The sequence below is a fragment of the Eretmochelys imbricata genome, chromosome 28, assembly GCF_965152235.1.
Source record: "Eretmochelys imbricata isolate rEreImb1 chromosome 28, rEreImb1.hap1, whole genome shotgun sequence".
Lineage (NCBI taxonomy): Eukaryota > Metazoa > Chordata > Testudines > Cheloniidae > Eretmochelys > Eretmochelys imbricata.
Genome location: NC_135599.1, coordinates 4679606 through 4702991, shown reverse-complemented (window position 1 = coordinate 4702991; position 23386 = coordinate 4679606). Strand labels below are relative to the sequence as shown.

General features: G+C 50.5%; 2 protein-coding genes across 2 annotated transcripts in view; one reads left to right on the top strand and one right to left on the bottom strand.

Annotated features, from left to right (window-relative positions):
* Positions 1-23386, top strand: part of LOC144258216 (uncharacterized) — a 970182-nt gene that overhangs the window by 915057 nt on the left and 31739 nt on the right. The window contains exon 8 of the mRNA XM_077806620.1: positions 21416-21989. Coding sequence (XP_077662746.1) covers positions 21416-21989 — 574 coding nt within the window. The remainder of the gene's footprint in view (positions 1-21415; positions 21990-23386) is intronic.
* Positions 5131-11462, bottom strand: LOC144258301 (uncharacterized). The gene is made up of 6 exons (XM_077806776.1): positions 11421-11462; positions 10268-10394; positions 7037-7150; positions 6180-6626; positions 5285-6011; positions 5131-5200 (listed from the first exon to the last, which is right to left on the bottom strand). Exons 1-6 carry the CDS (start codon positions 11460-11462, stop codon positions 5131-5133), a joined length of 1527 nt encoding a protein of 508 aa, XP_077662902.1.

Sequence of the window (23386 nt, the reverse complement as noted above, 5' to 3'; positions counted from 1 at the left end):
ATTAGGGACTCCAGGATGTGAGGCTGGTTAAAATGGAACTGCACAAAAAACCTCCCCCTTTGCTCCCTGCTTTGCCCTGTCCCCGTTTCATGAAAATCTCCATCTCTACCCCGGCTCTCAGAAACCCCCTCTCTCCCTTGGGTATTTTCATGGTTTCTTCTTTTTTTCATGGTCTTTTTCAAAGATTTTTTGCCATCGAAATGATCAAGTACATTTAAAATGAGAAAAACAATCAAGCAACACATCTGCATCTCCTGCACCAGGCATGGCATCGTGTCTGACTTTTTCTCCCAAAAAGTCCAGGCAGGCAGCGTCTCCCCCACATTTACTGCACACCAGGCCCAGAACTGAGCTTCACTGGCAGCAGCGAGGGGGGACGGGTGGGCCTGAGCTGTCTGGGGATTATTTTAATCTATTTTTCGGAGGATGAAATCCATGCAGCTTCCACTTCTCCGTCTCTCCCCAGGAAATAACGTGTCTGTGCAAGGCACCCAAACCTTTTCACAAGAAGAAGTGAAATGAAACGGCCACACGATGGCATCAGAACCTAAGACATGAGAAGCCATGTTCTTGTTCAATGTGCATTGAAGCTGAACACAAGGGAGGTGTTTTTTCTTTGACTCCTAGCCCCCCCCCCCCCACACACTCTAATCCACTCGACACCCCTTTCCTCCCACAGCCAGGAATAGAACCCAGGAGTCATGACTATTAGCCCCCCTAATCTAGCCCACTAGATCCTTCTCCCTGGGACAAAGGAGAAGCTCTGCGACCCTGTACTGTCCCTTTGCCTCCCTGCTTGGGCGGCACTTGAAACCCAATGGGGTTTCCTTGGGCAGTTTTGAATCTTGCTCCCAGGGAGGGTGTAATTTTAGGTGCAGGTTCCAAACAGCGCAATGAACCAGCCAGAAGGGGCAGGAGGTATCGGTGTAGGAGCTATTGAAATAATCTTAGCAACGTACGTCAGCGGAACCGTAATTAATGACGACAGGTTTCAGAATAGCAGCCGTCTTAGTCTGTATCTGCAAAAAGGAAAGGAGGACTTGTGGCACCTTAGAGACTAACCAATTTCTTTGAGCATAAGCTTTCATGAGCTACAGCTCGCTTCATCGGATGCATTCTGTAGCTCACGAAAGCTTATGCTCAAATAAATCGGTTAGCCTCTAAGGTGCCACAAGTCCTCCTGTTCTTTTTTTTTAGTTATTAAAGAAGTGTCAGTAAAAGGTCAGAATGGGATCGTCTCAGTGTCACAGTAGAGGGCTCTGTGATGGTTTTCAATTTGTCATCCCACCCTAGCCACCACCTAGCACATGTTTGAACCTCTTCCTCTCTTAGCGTTGCTCGTTATCAGAGAAGGGGAGAGAGAGTGAGCCACAGAAACAGAGACCTAGTGACTGAAGGAAACATTTCTTTGCTCTTTGCTTGGCTCTGTCAGTTATTTGGGTACAAACTCTCCCCCCCCCACACTGTCTCTGCTGGGCTCAATGGGCAGGAAGAGCTCAGCTGTCAATGGGACTTGGGGAGCTCGGGATATTACTGTGGCTTAACAGGGAAATCCTTGCTGATCTTAAATACAAAAAAGAAGCTTACAAGAAGTGGAAGATTGGACAAATGACCAGGGATGAGTATAAAAATATTGCTTGGGCATGCAGGAGTGAAATCAGGAAGGCCAAATCACACCTGGAGTTGTAGCTAGCAAGAGATGTTAAGAGTAACAAGAAGGGTTTCTTCAGGTATGTTGGCAACAAGCAGAAAGCCAAGGAAAGTGTGGGCCCCTTACTGAATGAGGGAGGCACCCTAGTGACAGAGGATGTGAAAAAAGCTAATGTACTCAATGCTTTTTTTGCCTGTCTTCACGAACAAGCTCAGCTCCCAGACTGCTGCCCTGGGCAGCACAGCATGGGGAGGAGATGACCAGCCCTCTGTGGAGAAAGAAGTGGTTCGGGACTATTTAGAAAAGCTTGACGAGCACAAGTCCATGGGGCCGGATGCGTTGCATCCGAGAGGGCTAAAGGAGTTGGCGGATGTGATTGCAGAGCCATTGTCCAATATCTTTGAAAACTCATGGTGATCGGGGGAAGTCCCAGACGACTGGGGTGTATAAGTCCCATTTTGGGGTGTATAAGTAGGGGCATTGCCAGCAGATCGAGGGATGTGATCCTTCCCCTCAATTCGACACTGGTGAGGCCTCATCTGGAGTACTGTGTCCAGTTTTGGGCCCCACACTACAAGAAGGATGTGGAGAAATTGGAGAGAGTCCAGCGAAAGGCAACAGAAATGATTCGGGGTCTGGAACACATGCCTTATGAGGAGAGGCTGAGGGAACTGGGATTGTTTAGTCTACAAAAGAGAAGAATGAGGGGGGATGTCATAGCTGCTTTGAACTAAATGAAGGTGGATCCAAAGAGGACGGATCTAGACTATTCTCAGTGACAGCAGATGACAGGACAAGGAGTAATGGTCAAGTTGCAGTGGGGGAGATTTAGGTTGGATATTAGGAAAAACTTTTTCACTAGGAGGGTGGTGAAACACTGGAATGGGTTACCTTGGAAGGTGGTGGAATCTCCTTCCTTAGAAGTTTTTAAGATCAGGCTTGACAAAGCCCTGGCTGGGATGATTTAGTTGGGGATTGGTCCTCCTCTGGGCAGGGGCTTGGACTAGATACCTCCTGAGGTCCCTTCCAACCCCGATATCCTAAGATTCTATGATCATTTGGCCAACAACATGCAGCAAAGCACCCAACTCAGTTGCATGAATGCTCTATAAACCACTCCTCAATTATACAGAGACACCAGCATATCTCCCCAGCTCTCAGCCTTGCACCTCAGAAATGTACCATCTTACACGGCTCACGGCCTTCTCTTGAAAAGTGTAAGCTCATTAATTAGTTCGCCACTTCATCAAAAATAAAGGGCACATGAACCAGCCTTTGTCATGTGAGCAACTTTCCCAAGCACTTTGGACAAACTCAGGAGTAAGTATAAAATAGTAAAATAAGTTTATTAACTACAGAAAGTTAGATTTTAACTGAGTATAAGTATTGGTCACAGAGGTCAAAAGTGGTTACATAACAAATGAAAACAGACTCCCAGTCTAAACTCTAATTTGAATATACTAAGCAAGAATTGGATCAAACAGCTTTTCTCACCCACTGGTTGCTCCAGGCCATGTTGAGTTCTTAATACACAGACTGAATTCCCTCTCAGCCTGGGACCAATCTCCGCAGTTCAAATTCTGAGTCTTCCAGACAATCTTCCAGGTGTTGAGATTGGGGAAGAGACAGGCCACGTGGGGGTGTCTTTGACTCTCATACATATTTTTTCTCCAGCTGCTAGGTAGATTCTTGCCGTGATGCTGGGGTTAGTTAGCCCCCAATATGGAGCAGCAGTTTGCCTCCTGCACCTTGTGGTAGGCGTGTCACAGCTCCTTCAACTTTGGCCCCGCACGGCAGTGTGTCCCTGTCATGGCCCCTTTCTATCATGCATCACGACCAAACCACAGACTCTGGACTCAGCATTCATGTATCCTGCAGTCTGAACTTGGAATCTGTTACATTCCCTCATTGGCTACCATCATTTAACCAACACGGAAGTGCTTCTTGTCCAGCAAGGCAGCCAGTTTGGGACCCATAGGCATGGCATGGCTCTGAAGGAATCAGCTGTTTCTCTCTGTGCTTCAGGAAACTTGGGATCCAAATGGTAAAAGACAGTTGTTCCCAGTTTCATCATGGCATCCCTTAGAAGTGTGAGCAATTCTTAAAACAGTTTACCTTGGCCACAGGTCACCATATCGTCCATCTCTGGGGTGAAAATCAACCACTAAAACCTCTCATTTCTACCTGAGTTCTTGTCAAATCTTTGACCTTAGTTGTAGCAATTTTACACGGCTCTGGCGTAGAATTCTTCACCAACCACACAACATACCAGTAGCGATACTGAGGTATAACTCCCCCAAATATGCCCTTTTGTTTCTTTAATCTGGTGGCACAGATTTAAATAAGGGACTACATTCAGGTGCGGCTTAGAATCCCTCTAAGACACCAAATGTCAGGTATCTACTCAAAATGGGTGTCTTTCTGCAGCTCTATCACATTCCTCATGGATGTCATTTCCTACACATTTACAGCATCTCCCAGGAGGGAGCTGAACAGAAATGTCACTTCCATTTTTCCCATCTCTACCTAGGAAGGGATTGCATTTCCCAAATAAGAGGCAACATGCACCTGATTAGGAAGGGAAGATCTTCAGGAGCAACCTCCTGCAGGGCATGGGCCACAACTGCTTTGGGAGGCAAATGAATGGGTCTTTTGCTTAGTTCCAAATCATTTACTAGAGAATCCTCTTCCCAGCCCCTTTGGGAAATATTGACCTTACCAATTGAAGAACAGGGGGATAGAGATGGTGATGGAGAATCCCTCTGATTTACCCTATGTTCTTCTGTTGTTACAGAGGGGAAAAGACATTTTTTCCTATCCCTTCCCTATTCCTGCTCTTTGTTATACTTCAATATATTTTAAGGGAGGAAAACGGTCGTGAAAATATCTGTCTTCAGGAAAACCTGAAGCAACAACGCTCTGATGAACTGTGACAACTGGGAATGAAACAATATGATCCTGGTGGGGGAACTTGATGACTAACAATTGTTTTTAAATGGGGGAACAGTATAACTGTGATGCTCAGGCTTTGTTTAGACTAGGACATGTGATGGAGTTTAGGTCAGATCAAGGGGAAAGCTAATGCCAACCACTGCACCTCGGCTGCATCTGCACGACAACTGTAATTGTCTTTTAACACCAAGATCACTAACTTGAGCAGCCAACGCCATGTACAGTCCTAGTGGATGTAAGGCACGGGTAGTTTTTGCCTCAGTGTAGCTTGTTGGGAACAAACCTCTCTCCCCCACCTGGAGCTGATGAACATTCCTGGCTGGAGGGACACACGCTCCTTTGACCCAAAAGGAAAGGAGTTGATAGAAAACATCACAGGACTGACCCCAAAGAAGGGTGAGCTGCAAAAGGCAGGAGCAGGCAACTCATCTGGGGGAGCTGAGTAACCACGGTGAAGATGGGGCACAGATCACTAAGTGGGAATTATCAAATGTGATTTAAAAGAAAAAAAAAACCTTTGGCCAGCCCTAGTCAAGGCATTTGATCACTCCCATGTGGATTTTCTGATGTCTAATAAGGGTTGAGCGCTGATTGAAGCTTCTCCCACACTCAGAGCATGTGTAAGGTGTGTCTCCCGTGTGGATTCGCTGATGTGTGATCAGGTTTGAGCTCCGATTGAACCTTTTCCCACATTCAGAGCACGTGTAGGGCCTCTCTCCTGTGTGGATTCGCTGATGTGTGATAAGGGCTGAGCTTTGATTGAAGTGTTTGCCACACTCACGGCATCCATAAGGTTTCTCACCCGTATGGATTCGCCGATGTATGATAAAGTATGAGCTCCGATTGAAGCGTTTCCCACACTCAGAGCATCCATAAGGCTTCTCACCTGTGTGGATTCTTCTATGTGTGGTCAGTACAGAGCTCCGATTAAAGCTTTTCCCGCACTCAGAGCACATGTAGGGGGTCTCTCCTGTGTGCGTTCTCTGATGTGTGATTAGGGTAGAGCTCTGATTGAAGCTTTTCCCACACTCAGAGCATTTGTAGGGTGTGTCTCCCGTGTGGATTCGCTGATGTGTGATCAGGTTTGAGCTCCGATTGAACCTTTTCCCACACTCAGAGCATGTGTAGGGCCTCTCCCCTGTGTGGATTCGCTGATGTGAGAGGAGGGATGAACTGTCAATGAAGTGCTTCCCACACTCAGGGCATCCATAAGGTTTCTCACCCGTGTGGATTTTCCGATGTCTAATCAGGTGTGAGCTCTGCTTGAAGTGTTTCCCACACTCAGGGCATCCGTAAGGTTTCTCACCCGTGTGGATTTCCTGATGTGTAATAAGGTGTGAGCTCTGCTTGAAGTGTTTCCCACACTCAGGGCATCCGTGAGGTTTCTCACCCATGTGGATTTTCCGATGTGTAATAAGGTGTGAGCTCTGCTTGAAGTGTTTCCCACACTCAGGGCATCCATAAGGTTTCTCACCCGTGTGGATTTTCCAATGTCTAATCAGGTGTGAGCTCTGCTTGAAGTGTTTCCCACACTCAGGGCAGCCATAAGGTTTCTCACCCGTGTGGATTTTGCGATGTGTAATAAGGTGTGAGCTCTGCTTGAAGTGTTTCCCACACTCAGGGCAGCCATAAGGTTTCTCATCTATGTGGATTCTCTTATGTGCAATGAGATGCGAGCTCTGCGTGAAGCATTTCCCACACACACAGCATGCGTAAGGTTTCTCACCCGTGTGGATTCTCTGATGTGTGAGAAGGTCCGAGCTCCCTTTGAAGCTTTTCCCACACTCGAGGCATGTGTAGCGTGTTCCTTCCAAGTTCATTCTCTCACGTGTAATAAGGTCTGACTGGCTACCGAAGTTTTCCTCTGGCCTCTGCTGACTCTCACAGGCTTTTGTTTTTTCTGGGCGTGCACAGCTCCCAGAATCATTCCCTTTGGACCTTCCTGACAACATCCCATGGGCTTCTACTCGCTCAGCATCTTCCTGCTCGGGTTCCTCCTCGTTTTCACTCACCATCCCAGCACCTGACGGGAGACCGAGAGAATCCAGACGTAAGTCTCTGCCTGCGCCAGAGAGAAAGGAAATCTCAGAGAGAAGAATGGAAAAAGGGATGAAGGAACCAAAATGTGTACAGGACAGATCAAACCTATCAGGAGCCGATTTTCCCTTAAACCTTCCCCAGAGGAGAGAAAGGAAGGGATCAGTTCTGGGTCCGTATCTCAGATGAAATCTCAGGGGACAGCGAGATTGGGGAGGGACCTGCTGCCAGTTGTCAGTCAGGATAGGTGGGAAGCCATGAGTGACCTCTGCCTAACGATTCCACATCTGCAGGGAACAATCCTGAACTTGGAGAGCTCACAAGGTCTTTGTAGGGCATCCCAAATGTTTCCTGTATTCACCGACAGTTTTGGGGTTGGTTTAACCAATGCCTCACCTATGCAGGCAGCTCTCGGGAGCACTTTTTTCTTAGAGCCATGAAGGTCTGGGACGCACGGCTCCTCCCCTCGTTCCAGCTGCGAGATCACATCAGTTCTGGAAACTGGAAACCCTGCTCAAGGCAAAGAAAACAAGGGAGGTCAGTGGAATTTGTGGGATACTTGTCACAAAGAATATTCCATGCTTTTAAGCCCAGCTCACTTTTAAGTAGTAACGTCCCAAGGCCGGCTTCCTTGGCTCAAAGTGCCAGGAGATGATTATTATCAATCATATTCATTACCTTAGTGCCTAAGGGCCAACTAACAGTGGGTCCTCATTTTGCTAGGCACAGTACAAACCGAGAAGCGTTGATGGCCTGTGTCCTGAAGAAGTTTCAATCTAAATAGACAAGGCAGACACAGAATGGGGGAAGGGGTAGAACCCACCAGCAGAGTGAACTCCGTGAAGGCAGAGTGGCAGATCTGATCAACACAGGCCTAGATCTTGAGACTATCGGATTTAATGTTACAACCAGGGCCAGTGTTTTCCGGAAATTGTCGCTAGGACTGCATTTTTTCCCAAAATTACTCTTTGTTTGTGGAATCACCGTTAATATCCGGAATTGCTGATCAGAGGGTGGGTGGGGCATGCAGGGTCACAATCCCCCAGATTTCTCCCTGGAGACACCCGTCTCCTCCCCAGGGCACAGGCTGGCTGCTGTTGAGACTTGATGCCAATTTCTTCCCTCCTCATACAAGTCTGGGATCAGCAGTGGGACGCCAGGCTCTCTCATCATGCTGCAGAGAGGACGGCACTCACAGCTGCTCGCGGCCGTGTCCACAGCACCTCTCCCCTGCTCATCTGCCCTGTACACAGCTGGTTCATGCCCCGTCTCTCCAGCGCACAGCTGGCTCTAGGCTCTCAATGCCCAGTATCTGAGCCCCACCGCCCCCACACAGCCGGCTCCTGTCCCCTCCCCCCAAGGCACTTTCAGGCTTTAAAGGATTCGATATTGCTCACGTTTCTCAATTACTCTCTTTTCATTGCCTGCAAACTCTTGCCTTAATTATGACTGTTATCTGTATATCTAAGCCAGCCCTTGAAAGCATGAATTCTTCACAGACTATGATGCTGAGATGCGCCACATGACACCAGGAAGGGCTGCAGGATGGGTTTCCTGTGCAAGCTGGTATCACTACAGGGTGATGAATGCCAGATCTCAAGGCTGGTTATGCAGAGCTCCACCTTTTGAAGCTTTACAAAACGCAGAAAGGGGTAGGGACGGATTTCCCCTCATTCAGGAGACTGAAGACGACAGACTTTTGGGGGATAAACAGCTGAGTTTGAGCTGACTGAGGGGGGTCTTTCTGGGCTACAAACTCACAGGACCTGATAACCACCAAGAGGTAACCCTTTAAGAAAGGTTTTAATACACTTTGGAACCCATCAGGGATTCCCATGAGGACCGCTGAGGGAATGAAGGGAAACACGCATTTGGATGCTCTTCTTCTTTTATGAGAACGGGAACAGGAAGGGCAGGGATATCACTGAATGCAGGATCTCAGCAGTACTAGGTGTCAGGATAGCACCTTATTGCCGCCCATTGGAAAACATAATCCCAACTACACATATAAAATGATGGGCTCTAAATGAGCTGTTTCCACTCAACAGAGGGATCTTGGAGTCACTGGGCACACTTCTCTGAAAACATCAACTCAGTGTGCCACGGCAGTCAAAAAGCAAAGAGAATGTTGGGAATCATTCCGAAATGGATAGATAAGAAGACAGAAAATATCATATCGCCTCTATATAAACCCATGGTACACCCACATCTCGAATACTGCCTGCAGATGTGGTTGCCCCATCTCAAAAAAAGATATATTGGAATTGGAAAAGGTTCAGAAAAGGGCAACCCAAATGATTACAGGTATGAAACTCTTCTGTACGGGGAAAGATTAAAAAGACCGGGACTATTCAGCTTGGAAAAGAGACAAAGGGGGGATATGAGAGAGGTCTCTAAAATCAAAACTGCCGTGGAGAAAGTAAATAAGGACGTGTCATTTACTCCTTCTCAGAACACAAGGACTAGGAATCACCCAATCAAATTAATAGGCAGCAGGTTTATAAGAAACAAAAGGAAGTATTTCTTCACACAATGCACAGTCAACCTGGGGAACTCCTTGCCAGAGGACGTTGTGAAGGCCAAGATTAGAATAGGGTTACAAAAAAAAAAACAAAAAACACCATGAGAAATCTATTGAGGACAGGTCCGTGAATGGTTATTAGCCAGGATGGGCAGGGATGGTGTCCCTAACTTCTGTTTGTCATAAGCTGTGAATGGGTGACAGGAGATGAATCACTCCATGATTCCCTGTTCTGTTCATTCCCTCTGGGACACCCGGCGCTGGTCACTGTCGGAAGACAGGACACTGAGCTAGATGGACCTTTGGTCTGTCCCAGTGTGGCCGTTCTTAAATACTAGGGAATCTAATGAGTCCAGTGCAATGGGAGGGAGTAGGAAAATCCCTGGGTGTGGAGAACACTGGGAAATTAGAAACTATCATTCAGAAGCAACAGACTCTAAATAGTCTAGAAAAGCAGAATGTGAAAAATAAGAATCGGGGTCATGTGACTTCAGGAATGAGGGACTCAAAAAACCAAGTCTGCAGAGAAGAGAGATTGTGGCTATTGCACATGGGGATGGGGGAGCAACTCTCCAGGTCTCAAGGATTTTCACCAGCAACCGAGGCCATTGTCCCATGCACGGGGCAATCCGGAGCAGTGAGGAGTTGTGTCATCTCTAATCCTGGCTGAGTTTCAATGCTCTGCTGCTGGAGCTCCCTTGTCTGGATTCCCCCAGCCACCATTCAAGGTCTGTGTGATCAGTAACCCTGGACCAGCCGCTCTGACCCCAGCAGCCTGCTTCTTACACCCCAAGCACATTCTGGTCTGGGTGGAGAAGGCTCAGGGTTTGAGAGAAGGCCAGGGGTAGGAAGCTTCTGTTCGTTATGCTGGACCTAACCCCCCGTTTTACTTGTGCAAACAGGAGATATTTCACATTGTGCGATTCTGCTCCTGTGCTCTCTTCCCACAGCGTTCAGCAGCAGGGGAGGGTCTCTGGTCGTGTGTGTGTCACTGGCATGCTGGGGTGATGCTGGAACAGGACAGAGCAGAGGTGGCATTGTGGGGGTGGCGTGAACCTCATCTCTTCCGTTCCCCCTCCAAGAACCGAGGGGACAGGAACCCTTACCCAGCGAGGTCACAGTCTCATAGGTCTCCTGCATGACGTCTCTGTAGAGAGCTCTCTGAGCGGGGTCCAGCAGAGCCCGCTCTTCCCTGGTGAAATACACAGCCACCTCCTCGAAGGTCACCGGCCCCTGAAAGAGCAAGAGCCCCACACTCAGGACCTGCTGCCCCACTCACAGCCCCACTATTCGTGGGGGAGAGGAGCCAATCAAAGGGAAACTCTGGGTGGACCGCAGTCAACAGAGTTCCACCCCCACCCCGCTCAGAGCACACAGGAAACACCAGGGTGAAGGGGCGAAGAGACACCCCTCCTCTCTCCCAGCAGATCCATCACACACCTACTAGCCACAGACTGATACCGGAGATGCTGCCCCGAGCTGGGTCGAGGGAGAGATCTCTTGTAGGAAGCCCAACACCCTCCTCCTTGTGAAAAGAAAAGGAGGACTTGTGGCACCTTAGAGACTATCCAATTTATGTGAGCATAAGCTTCCGTGAGCTACAGCTCACTTCATCGGATGCAAACTGTGGAAAGTGTAGAAGAGCTTTTTATATACACACAAATCATGAAAAAAATACCTCCTCCCACCCCACTCTCCTGCTGGTAATAGCTTATCTAAAGTCATCACTCTCCTTACAATGTGTATGATAATGAAGGTGGCCCATTTCCAGCACAAATCCAGGGTTTAACAAGAACGTCGGGGGAGGGGGGCAGGAAAAAACAAGGGGAAATAGGTTACCTTGCATAATGACTTAGCCACTCCTAGAGCTGGATATGAAGCAGGGGAATCTCCCCTAAGCCTGACTGGTGGCTTCCCCCTTCGTATTTCAAGGCACCCGATGGTTAGTTGGGTCAGGCTCCAGCACGAGGAGTCTACTCCTTTTTCCCAGCCCCATCTAGGTAGGTTATTTTCTGTTCACCAGTTTGGAGCATTTCCACCTCCGAACCTCATGGGTCTCTTCCTAGAATCTAGGGCCACTTATTAAACAACTCCCAGCTGGTCTGCCACCCCCTGGCCTCCTCCCTTTCTCCACCCTGTGCATTTCCTGCCCCGCTCCAACCTCCAAACCAGACGGTGCAAACCTTCCCCTCTCCTGTGTATTTGCTGTCCCTCTCCCTCCTGCAGGAACAGATCAGAACCCCCGACAATAATCCCTACCTGAGCTGGCTCCTCTGCAGCCATGTCGCTCCCTTGTCCCATGGGAGGACGGGATGAACCGGAAAGAAACATGAGCGTCGTTCTGCAACCTGGCCGGGCAAGAAGGGCTGTTGTGGAAGTTTAGGAACGGGCATTAGTTCATTTCACATCACGCTTCCCCCAGGCAGCCACACCCCAGCAGGAGGGACATGGAGTCAGGAACTGGGTTTTCCTCTCTCTCATCCTCCTCTTGTCCACAGGAAAGTGATTCTCCCCACAGTGCAGTAATACATCTGTCTGGGCAGATGAGAGAGCTGGAAATCTCTTTCAAAACTCTTTTATCCCACGGACCCTGTCAGTCTCTCTATCTCCTTTTCCCTGGGCCCTCTCCATGCCTGTCTGCTAGGAAACTCTCATTCCTGGGTTGTTTGCTCCCCCATGGCTGGATTTGCTCCTGCAAATGGCAGGAGAAATGGGGTGGGGGGCTGTTTGTGTACAGTTATTTTTACTCCTTCACTGCCTGCCTGGGATTTCTCCATTGCCTGCCTATGACCCCCACCTGCCCTCCACCAGGATCTGCCAGGCCATTTGCCTGGGACCCCCTCCTCTAACCTGCAGGACCCCCTGACACTTTACAGGAGGACCCCTCACTCTGCGCCAGGGACCGCCCCAGCACACTTCTGTGCACTGGGCATGGCAATGGTCCCAGGAGCCAGCTGGGCAATCCCAGACAGAGCCCCTGGCACAGCACCAGGCAGCGTCTAATCCCCTGCCCCACCTGCCCAAGAGACCCCCACCACCACTGGTCTGCAGCCAACAGGCCCCCAGCTGCACAAAATGAGAGGGATTTTATAGCAGTTGTTGATAGGAGGTAAAAGCTGAGCGTATTTCCCACCACTATTTGGTCAATAAATAGAGCGGAAATGGGCAACGTTGGCAAACGTTTTAGATCTATATTCAGGAATCTGAGAAAAGGTGTAAATCTGAGATTTTCGTCGTAATTTATAATTACAGAGACAGGGAAAGCTCTCAGGGGCATATTCAATTAGAAGTAGATAACTAGAGTAAAAGTGGGGCAAACTTTTTTATCAATCTTTGAGACGTACAGAGAAAACGTGTCACAAACTACGCAACTGAGAACATGGGATAAACGCCAAGACCGGGGGGGCTTTTATGTGGCTATTAAAGAACGAGCTGGAAAAGGGGGACCGTTTGTGATATAAAATCCAGCCTGTCCAATACATAAACAGAGAGTGATTGTCCCCCCGCCCACGGCCCCCGTTCACTTGGGCAGCAGCGAGCCCTCTGAGGGGCTGACTGAAGGGGGCGCGGGGGGGAGCTGGAGGGCTCCCTGGGGGCGGGGAGGGGGAGCGGCAGTGGGGGATGGGCAGGTGGGGGGCAGAGAGTCACTTTCCTGCCCTCCCCCGCCCAGCGCTCCCCCCGCGGGGTCTCCCACTCACCGGGGCGGGTCCCAGCTGGACAAAGCCCCCCCCCGGCCGGGCACGGGGGGGTTAATGACAAGCCCCACCCCACACAGACCCCGGAAGGGAGCCGCAGGTGCTCCTCCTACAGATCCGACACGAGGCAGCGCCTGGTCTGCTCCAAGCCCCGCCCCCAGACGCTGCCCCGCCCCCTTACGCTGCCCCGCCCCCGGCCTGCTTCAGGCCGCGCCCCCTTGCGCTGCCCCCCCCGTCTCCTCCAGGCCCCGCCCCCAGGCGCTGCCTCGTGTCGGGTCTCTCGGAGGAGCAGCTGCGGCTCCCCTCTGGGGTCTGTGCTGGGGGGGCCTGTCATTAACCCCCCGTGCCCGGCCCGGGGGGGCTTTCTCCAGCTGGGACCAGCCCCTGGCTCTGCCCGCCCCCGACCCGGTGAGTGGGAGACCCCGCGGGGGGGGGGGGAAGCGCTGGTGGGGGGGCAGGAAAGTGACTCTCTGCCCCCGGCACGGCTGGGATTGGGGGGGGCAGAGACTGGGGCCCGGCGGGCGGGGTCCTTTGGGGGGTGTTGGGGGGAGAAGCCGGAGTTGGGGGGGGGGTGGGGGTTGAACTCTCTCTGTGCAGCCAGGAAATTCCCGGGGGGGAAGTGGGGGGCGGCGGGGGAGTTAATTGGATCCCCTTCCCCCCCCCCGCGGGCACGAATGCCCCCCAGTTTTCCCCTTTTCCTTTTCGGTAGCTCCCACGTGGTTGTAAACTCCCCCCCACCCCACCCCCATTGATCCGCTCTCTCGTCTCCCCTGATTCCCCCCCCCGTCTCTCCCTCCTCCTCACATGACCATTGAAACACCCCTCCCGTGGGGGGGGGGCGGATTTCCCTTCCCCCCCCCTGTTTTATCCTCAGCGATTTGTCCCGCTGTCGGTGGGAAGTTGGAGCCCGGAGCCATCCCCCAACCTGGCTGCCCCGGTGTGGGGGTGGGAGGAGACGCTGGGTCTCTGCCGGGGCGGGGAAGAGAGGGGACGTGTCCCCCATGGGGCTGCCCCCGATCCCGGCTTCCGAGTCCCACTTGCTGCCCCCCAACTGCAGCACCGTTGCCCCCAGCCCCGACCTGCCCCCCACCTGCCGATCCCCCACTACCGCCCCCTCCCCTCCCCCAGGGAGCCCTCCAGCTCCCCCCCGCCCCCTCCAGTCAGCCCCTCACAGGGCTCCCTGCTGCCCAGGTGAACGGGGGCAGTGGGGGGGGGGACCATCACTTTCTGTTTATGTGCTGGATAGGCTGGATTTTATATGACAAACGGTCCCCCTTTTCCAGTTCGTTCTTTAATAGCCACATAAAATCCCCCCCAGTCTTGTCGTTTATCCCATGTTCTCAGTTGCGTAGTTTGTGATACGTTTTCTCTGTAGGTCTCACAGATTCATAAAAAAGTTTAGGGGTACTTGTGGCCCTTAGAGACTAACAAATTTATTTGAGCATGAGCTTTCGTGAGCTACAGCTCACTTCATCGGATGCATACCGTGGAAACTGCAGAAGACATTATATACACAGAGACCATGAAACAATACCCCCTCCCACCCCACTCTCCTGCTGGTAATATCTTATCCAAAGTGATCATCAAGTTGGGCCACTTCCAGTACAAATGCAGGTTTTCTCACCCTCCGCCCCGCCCCGCCCCGCAAGCAAACTCACTCTCCTGCTGGTAATAGCTTATCCAAAGCGACCACTCTCCCTACAATGTGCATGATAATCAAGGTGGGCCATTTCCAGCATAAATCCACGTTTAACCAGAACGTCGCCCTGAGTCCTTCTCCATCCTGGTTGGGAAATGAACCCCCCTGCAACAATGATCATCTTTCCCTCTCCTTTGAGAATCATTTGTTCCCTCCTTTCTCTCTGTTAAAAATGTTTGCTGATAAAAGAGACTAGCCATATATTCAATACCCATCAAAGCCAGGGGCCCCCCCTGTTTGGGGGATGGGTAGTTCCCAGTTGGTAACAGGAGAGTTGGCTGGACCCTTTTCTTTTCTCCAGCTGGCACGGGATGAGGAGGTCCCTCTGAGTGCAGCGTGGGTCCAGAAGTATCCCAAACCCCATGACAAAGGGTCTCCGTTAGGGGGGGCTTCCCGCAGTGCAAAGCTGTAGCCAACTCTGGGGTGGATCCACGGTGGCCATTATTTGCTAATGACAGAGTATGGAAATGACTTACTTATTTTGGCCCTCCATGGCTTCCCTTCTCCTGTTAAAGAGGCGTCCCCCCAGGCTCCCTCTACCTGTGTGACTGGCCAGCAGGGGGTGGTGATAACTTTCTGTCCACTTGTCAGACACTGTGAGGGAACACTGTTGCTGGGGGGGTGCATGTCTGTGTGGGGAGATTGCAGCGGGAGCTGAAGGGGCATTGTGGTAGGGGAAAGCCTCTGGGTGGCTGGGCAGGAGGGACCCTAGTCAGGTTGGTGGTTTCTGGAGGGTTTGGGGTTTCAGGGGGTAGTTCTGATGTGCCCAGCCCTAAGGCTATGGGTCCTGGAGGTGGGTATTGCTGGGGGCCTGTTGGCTGCAGACCAGTGGTGGTGGGGGTCTCTTGGGCAGGTGGGGCAGGGCATTAGACGCTGCCTGGTGCTGTGCCAGGGGCTCTGTCTGGGATTGCCCAGCTGGCTCCTGGGACCATTGCCATGCCCAGTGCACAGCGCTGTGGTGGGGCGGTCCCTGGCACAGAGTGAGGGGTCCTCCTGTAAAGCGTCAGGGGGTCCTGCTGGGAGGTGGAGGGGGTCCCAGGCAAATGGCCTGGCAGATCCTGGTGGAGGGCAGGTGGGGGTCCTAGGCAGGCAATGGGGAAATCCCAGGCAGGCAGTGAAGGACTATAAAATGACTCTCCACAAACAGCCCCCCACCCCATTTCTCCTGCCATTTGCAGGAGCAAATCCAGCCATGGGGGAGCAAACAACCCAGGAATGAGAGTTTCCTAGCAGACAGGCATGGAGAGGGCACAGGGAAAAGGAGATAGAGAGACTGACAGGGTACGTGGGATAAAAGAGTTTTGAAAGAGATTTCCAGCTCTCTCATCTGCCCAGACAGATGTATTACTGCACTGTGGGGAGAATCACTTTCCTGTGGACAAGAGGAGGATGAGAGAGAGGAAAACCCAGTTCCTGACTCCATGTCCCTCCTGCTGGGGTGTGGCTGCCGTGGGGTCAGTGTCAGAGGGAATCCTCGAAAGGGACTCCTTTGGTTCTGCTTTTTTCTAGGATTGCGTTCAGAGACTTTGTTTTGGGATGCGGGAGGGAGAAAGGAGGTTAAAAGTGTGTCTGTGGGCTTAGCCTGGCAGGAGGGGCCAGGTCTCTGCTGTAATCCAGAGATTGAGCATTTTCTCAGCACGGCAGAATCTCGGATCTCGCTCTGCAAGGAAAGAGCCTGGGGGAAGCGTGATGTGAAATGAACTAATGCCCGTTCCTAAACTTCCACAACAGCCCTTCTTGCCCGGCCAGGTTGCAGAACGACGCTCATGTTTCTTTCCGGTTCATCCCGTCCTCCCATGGGACAAGGGAGCGACATGGCTGCAGAGGAGCCAGCTCAGGTAGGGATTATTGAGGGGGTTCTGATCTGTTCCTGCAGGAGGGAGAGGGACAGCAAATACACGGGAGAGGGGAAGGTTTGCACCGTCTGGTTTGGAGGTTGGAGCGGGGCAGGAAATGCACAGGGTGGAGAAAGGGAGGAGGCCAGGGGGTGGCAGACCTGCTGGGAGTTGTTTAATAAATGGCCTAGATTCTAGGAAGAGACCCATGAGGTTCGGAGGTGGAAATGCTCCAATCTGGTGAACAGAAAATAACCTACCTAGATGGGCCTGGGAAAAAGGACCAGACTCCTAGTGCTGGAGCCTGACCCAACTAACGAGCGTGTGCCTTGAAATACGAAGGGGGAAGCCACCAGTCAGGCTGAGGGGAGATTCCCCTGCTTCATATCCAGCTCTAGGAGTGGCTAAGTCATTGTGCAAGGTAACCCATTTCCCCTTGTTTTTTCCTGCCCCCCCCCCCGACGTTCTTGTTAAACCCTGGATTTATGCTGGAAATGGGCCACCTTGATTATCATACACATTGTAAGGAAAGTGATCACTTTAGATAAGCTATTACCAGCAGGAGAGTGGGGTGGGAGGAGGTATTTTTTTCATGATTTGTGTGTATATAAAAAGATCTTCTCAACTTTCCACAGTTTGCATCCAATGAAGTGAGCTGTAGCTCACGAAAGCTTATGCTCAAATAAATTGGATAGTCTCTAAGGTGCCACAAGTCCTCCTTTTCTTTTCACAAGGAGGAGGGTGTTGGGCTTCCTACAAGAGATCTCTCCCTCGACCCAGCTCGGGGCAGCATCTCCGGTATCAGTCTGTGGCTAGTAGGTGTGTGATGGATCTGCTGGGAGAGAGGAGGGGTGTCTCTTCGCCCCCTCACCCTGGTGTTTCCTGGGTGCTCTGAGCGGGGTGGGGGTGGGACTCTGTTGACTGCGGTCTACCCAGAGTTTCCGTTTGATTGGCTCCTCTCCCCCACGAATAGTGGGGCCGTGAGTGGGGCAGCAGGTCCTGAGTGGGGGGCTCTTGCTCTTTCAGGGGCCGGTGACCTTCGAGGAGCTGGCTGTGTATTTCACCAGGGAAGAGGGGGCTCTGCTGGACCCCGCTCAGAGAGCCCTCTCCAGAGACGTCATGCAGGAGACCTGTGAGAATGTGACCTCGCTGGGTAAGGGTTCCTGTTCCCTCGGTTCTTGGAAGGGGAACGGAAGAGATGAGGTTCACGCCACCCCCACAATGCCACCTCTGCTCTGTCCTGTTCCAGCATCACCCCAGCATGCCAGTGACACACACACGACCAGAGACCCTCCCCTGCTGCTGAACGCTGTGGGAAGAGAGCACAGGAGCAGAATCGCACAGTGTGAAATATCTCCTGTTTGCACAAGTAAAACGGGGGGTTAGGTCCAGCATAACGAACAGAAGCTTCCTACCCCTGGCCTTCTCTCAAACCCTGAGCCTTCTCCACCCAGACCAGAATGTGCTTGGGGTGTAAGAAACAGGCTGCTGGGGTCAGAGCGGCTGGTCCAGGGTTACTGATCACACAGACCTTGAATGGTGGCTGGGGGAATCCAGACAAGGGAGCTCCAGCAGCAGAGCATTGAAACTTAGCCAGGATTACAGATGACACAACTCCTTATTGCTCCGGATTGCCCCGTGCATGGGACAATGGCCTCGGTTGCTGGTGAAAATCCTTGAGACCTGGAGAGTTGCTCCCCCCATCCCCATGTGCAATAGCCACAATCTCTCTTCTCTGCAGACTTGGTTTTTTGAGTCCCTCATTCCTGAAGTCACATGACCCCGATTCTTATTTTTCACATTCTGCTTTTCTAGACTATTTAGAGTCTGTTTTTTCTGAATGATAGTTTCTAATTTCCCAGTGTTCTCCACACCCAGGGATTTTCCTACTCCCTCCCATTGCACTGGACTCATTAGATTCCCTAGTATTTAAGAATGGCCACACTGGGACAGACCAAAGGTCCATCTGGCCCAGTGTCCTGTCTTCCGACAGTGACCAGCGCCGGGTGTCCCAGAGGGAATGAACAGAACAGGGAATCATGGAGTGATTCATCTCCTGTCACCCATTCACAGCTTATGACAAACAGAAGTTAGGGACACCATTCCTGCCCATCCTGGCTAATAACCATTCACGGACCTGTCCTCAATAGATTTCTCATGGTGTTTTTTGGTTTTTTTTTTGTAACCCTATTATAATCTTGGCCTTCACAACGTCCTCTGGCAAGGAGTTCCCCAGGTTGACTGTGCATTGTGTGAAGAAATACTTCCTTTTGTTTCTTATAAACCTGCTGCCTATTAATTTGATTGGGTGATTCCTAGTCCTTGTGTTCTGAGAAGGAGTAAATGACACGTCCTTATTTACTTTCTCCACGGCAGTTTTGATTTTATAGACCTCTCTCTTATCCCCCCTTTGTCTCTTTTCCAAGCTGAATAGTCCCGGTCTTTTTAATCTTTCCCCGTACAGAAGAGTTTCATACCTGTAATCATTTGGGTTGCCCTTTTCTGAACCTTTTCCAATTCCAATATATCTTTTTTTGAGATGGGGCAACCACATCTGCAGGCAGTATTCGAGATGTGGGTGTACCATGGGTTTATATGGAGGCGATATGATATTTTCTGTCTTCTTATCTATCCATTTCAGAATGATTCCCAACATTCTCTTTGCTTTTTGACTGCCGTGGCACACTGAGTTGATGTTTTCAGAGAACTGTGCCCAGTGACTACAAGATCCCTCTGTTGAGTGGAAACAGCTCATTTAGAGCCCATCATTTTATATGTGTAGTTGGGATTGTGTTTTCCAATGGGCTGCAATATGGTTCTATCCTGACACCTAGTACTGCTGAGATCCTGCATTCAGTGATATCCCTGCCCTTCCTGTTCCCGTTCTCATAAAAGAAGAAGAGCATCCAAATGCGTGTTTCCCTTCATTCCCTCAGCGGTCCTCATGGGAATCCCTGATGGGTTCCAAAGTGTATTAAAACCTTTCTTAAAGGGTTACCTCCTGGTGGTTATCAGGTCCTGTGAGTTTGTAGCCCAGAAAGACCCCCCTCAGTCAGCTCAAACTCAGCTCTTTATCCCCCAAAAGTCTGTCATCTTCAATCTCCTGAATGAGGGGAAATCCGTCCCTACCCCTTTCTGCGTTGGGTAAAGCTTCAAAAGGTGGAGCTCTGCATAACCAGCCTTGAGATCTGGCATTCATCACCCTGTAGTGATACCAGCTTGCACAGGAAACCCATCCCGCAGCCCTTCCTAGTATCATGTGGCGCATCTCGGCATCATAGTCTGTGAAGAATTCATGCTTTCAAGGGCTGGCTTCGATATACAGATAACAGTCATAATTAGGGCAAGAGTTTGCAGGCAATGAAAAGAGAGTAATTGAGAAACGTGAGCAATATCTAATCCTTTAAAGCCTGAAAGTGCCTTGGGGGGAGGGGACAGGAGCCGGCTGTGTGGGGGCGGTGGGGCTCAGATACTGGGTATTGAGAGCCTAAAGCCAGCTGTGCGCTGGAGAGACGGGGCATGAACCAGTTGTGTACAGGGCAGATGAGCAGGGGAGAGGTGCTGTGGACACGGCCGCGAGCAGCTGTGAGTGCCGTCCTCTCTGCAGCATGATGAGAGAGCCTGGCGTCCCACTGCTGATCCCAGACTTGTATGAGGAGGGAAGAAATTGGCATCAAGTCTCAACCGCAGCCAGCCTGTGCCCTGGAGAGGAGACAGGTGTCTCCCGGGACAAATCTGGGGGATTGTGACCCTGCATGCCCCACCCACCCTCTGATCAGCAATTCCAGATATTAACGGTGATTCCAGAAACAAAGAGTAATTTTGGGAAAAAAATGCAGTCCTAGCGACAATTTCCGGAAAACACTGGCCCTGGTTGTAACATTAAATGCGATAGTCTCAAGATCTAGGCCTGTGTTAATCAGATCTGCCACTTTGCCTTCACGGAGTTCACTCTGCTGGTGGGTTCTACCCCTTCCCCCATTCTGTGTCTGCCTTGTCTATTTAGATTGAAACTTCTTCAGGACACAGGCCATCAATGCTTCTCAGTTTGTACTGTGCCTAGCAAAATGAGGACCCACTGTTAGTTGGCCCTTAGGCACTAAGGTAATGAATATGATTGATAATAATCATCTCCTGGCACTTTGAGCCAAGGAAGCCGGCCTTGGGACGTTACTACTTAAAAGTGAGCTGGGCTTAAAAGCATGGAATATTCTTTGTGACAAGTATCCCACAAATTCCACTGACCTCCCTTGTTTTCTTTGCCTTGAGCAGGGTTTCCAGTTTCCAGAACTGATGTGATCTCGCAGCTGGAACGAGGGGAGGAGCCGTGGGTCCCAGACCTTCATGGCTCTAAGAAAAAAGTGCTCCTGAGAGCTGCCTTCATAGGTGAGGCATTGGTTAAACCAACCCCAAAACTGTTGGTGAATACAGGAAACATTTGGGCTGCCCTACAAAGACCTTGTGAGCTCTCCAAGTTTAGGATTGTTCCCTGCAGATGTAGAATCGTTAGGCAGGGGTCACTCATGGCTTCCCACCTATCCTGATTGACAACTGGCAGCAGGTCCCTCCCCAATCTCACTGTCCCCTGAGATTTCGTCTGAGATACGGACCCAGAACTGATCCCTTCCTTTCTCTCCTCTGGGGAAGGTTGAAGGGAAAATCAGCTCCTGATAGGTTTGATCTGTCCTGTACACATTTTGGTTCCTTCATCCCTTTTTCCATTCTTCTCTCTGAGATTTCCTTTCTCTCTGGCGAAGGCAGAGACTTACGTCTGGATTCTCTCGGTCTCCCGTCAGGTGTTGGGATGGTGAGTGAAAACGAGGAGGAACCCCAGCAGGAAGATGCTGAGCGAGTAGAAGCCCATGGGATGTTGTCAGGAAGGTCCAAAGGGAATGATTCTGGGAGCTGTGCACGCCCAGAAAAAACAAAAGCCTGTGAGAGTCAGCAGAGGCCAGAGGAAAACTTCGGTAGCCAGTCAGACCTTATTACACGTGAGAGAATGAACTTGGAAGGAACATGCTACACATGCCTCGAGTGTGGGAAAAGCTTCAAAGGGAGCTCGGACCTTCTCACACATCAGAGAATCCACACGGGTGAGAAACCTTACGCATGCTGTGTGTGTGGGAAATGCTTCAAGCAGAGCTCGCATCTCATTGCACATAAGAGAATCCACACGGGTGAGAAACCTTATGGCTGCCCTGAGTGTGGGAAACACTTCAAGCAGAGCTCACACCTTATTACACATTGGAAAATCCACACGGGTGAGAAACCTTATGGATGCCCTGAGTGTGGGAAACACTTCAATCAAATCTCAACCCTTATCACACATCAGCGAATCCACACAGGAGAGAGGCCCTACAGATGCTCTGAGTGCGGGAAAAGCTTCAGTCAGAGCTCTACCCTAATCACACATCAGAGAACGCACACAGGAGAGACCCCCTACATGTGCTCTGAGTGCGGGAAAAGCTTTAATCGGAGCTCTGTACTGACCACACATAGAAGAATCCACACAGGTGAGAAGCCTTATGGATGCTCTGAGTGTGGGAAACGCTTCAATCGGAGCTCAACCCTTATTAGACATCAGAAAATCCACATGGGAGTGATCTGTAACAAATGCCTTGACTAGGGCTGGCCAAAGGTATTTTTTTCTTTTCAATCACATTTGCTAATTCCCACTTAGTGATCTGTGCCCCATCTTCACCGTGGTTACTCAGCTCCCCCAGATGAGTTGCCTGCTCCTGCCTTTTGCAGCTCACCCTTCTTTGGGGTCAGTCCTGTGATGTTTTCTATCAACTCCTTTCCTTTTGGGTCAAAGGAGCGTGTGTCCCTCCAGCCAGGAATGTTCATCAGCTCCAGGTGGGGGAGAGAGAGGTTTGTTCCCAACAAGCTACACTGAGGCAAAAACTACCCGTGCCGTACATCCACTAGGACTGTACATGGCGTTGGCTGCTCAAGTGAGTGATCTTGGTGTTAAAAGACAATTACAGTTGTCGTGCAGATGCAGCCGAGGTGCAGTGGTTGGCATTACCTTTCCCCTTGACCTGACCTAAACTCCATCACATGTCCTAGTCTAAACAAAGCCTGAGCATCACAGTTATACTGTTCCCCCATTTAAAAACAATTGTTAGTCATCAAGTTCCCCCACCAGGATCATATTGTTTCATTCCCAGTTGTCACAGTTCATCAGAGCGCTGTTGCTTCAGGTTTTCCTGAAGGCAGATATTTTTACTCCCGTTTTCCTCCCTTAAAATATATTGAAGTATAACAAAGAGCAGGAATAGGGAAGGGATAGGGAAAAATGTCTTTTCCCCTCTGTAACAACAGAAGAACATAGGGTAAATCAGAGGGATTCTCCATCACCCTCTCTATCCCCCTGTTCTTCAGTTGGTAAGGTCAATATTTCCCGAAGGGGCTGGGAAGAGGATTCTCTAGTAAATGATTTGGAACTAAGCAAAAGACCCATTCATTTGCCTCCCAAAGCAGTTGTGGCCCATGCCCTGCAGGAGGTTGCTCCTGAAGATCTTCCCTTCCTAATCAGGTGCATGTTGCCTCTTATTTGGGAAATGCAATCCCTTCCTAGGTAGAGATGGGAAAAATGGAAGTGACATTTCTGTTCAGCTCCCTCCTGGGAGATGCTGTCAATGTGTAGGAAATGACATCCATGAGGAATGTGATAGAGCTGCAGAAAGACACCCATTTTGAGTAGATACCTGACATTTGGTGTCTTAGAGGGATTCTAAGCCGCACCTGAATTTAGTCCCTTATTTAAATCTGTGCCACCAGATTAAAGAAACAAAAGGGCATATTTGGGGGAGGTATACCTCAGTATCGCTACTGGTATGTTGTGTGGTTGGTGAAGAATTCTACGCCAGAGCCGTGTAAAATTGCTACAACTAAGGTCAAAGATTTGACAAGAACTCAGGTAGAAATGAGAGGTTTTAGTGGTTGATTTTCACCCCAGACATGGACGCTATGGTGACCTGTGGCCAAGGTAAA

Coding starts and splice junctions, on each gene's coding strand:
- LOC144258301 (XM_077806776.1), bottom strand. CDS start 11,462: ATGGGACAAGGGAGCGACATGGCTGCAGAGGAGCCAGCTCAG. Junction 7,151..10,267: donor TGAGACTGTGACCTCGCTGG/GTAAGGGTTCCT, acceptor TGCCTTGAGCAG/GGTTTCCAGTTTCCAGAACT. Junction 6,627..7,036: donor CCCGAGAGCTGCCTGCATAG/GTGAGGCATTGG, acceptor GTCTCCCGTCAG/GTGCTGGGATGGTGAGTGAA.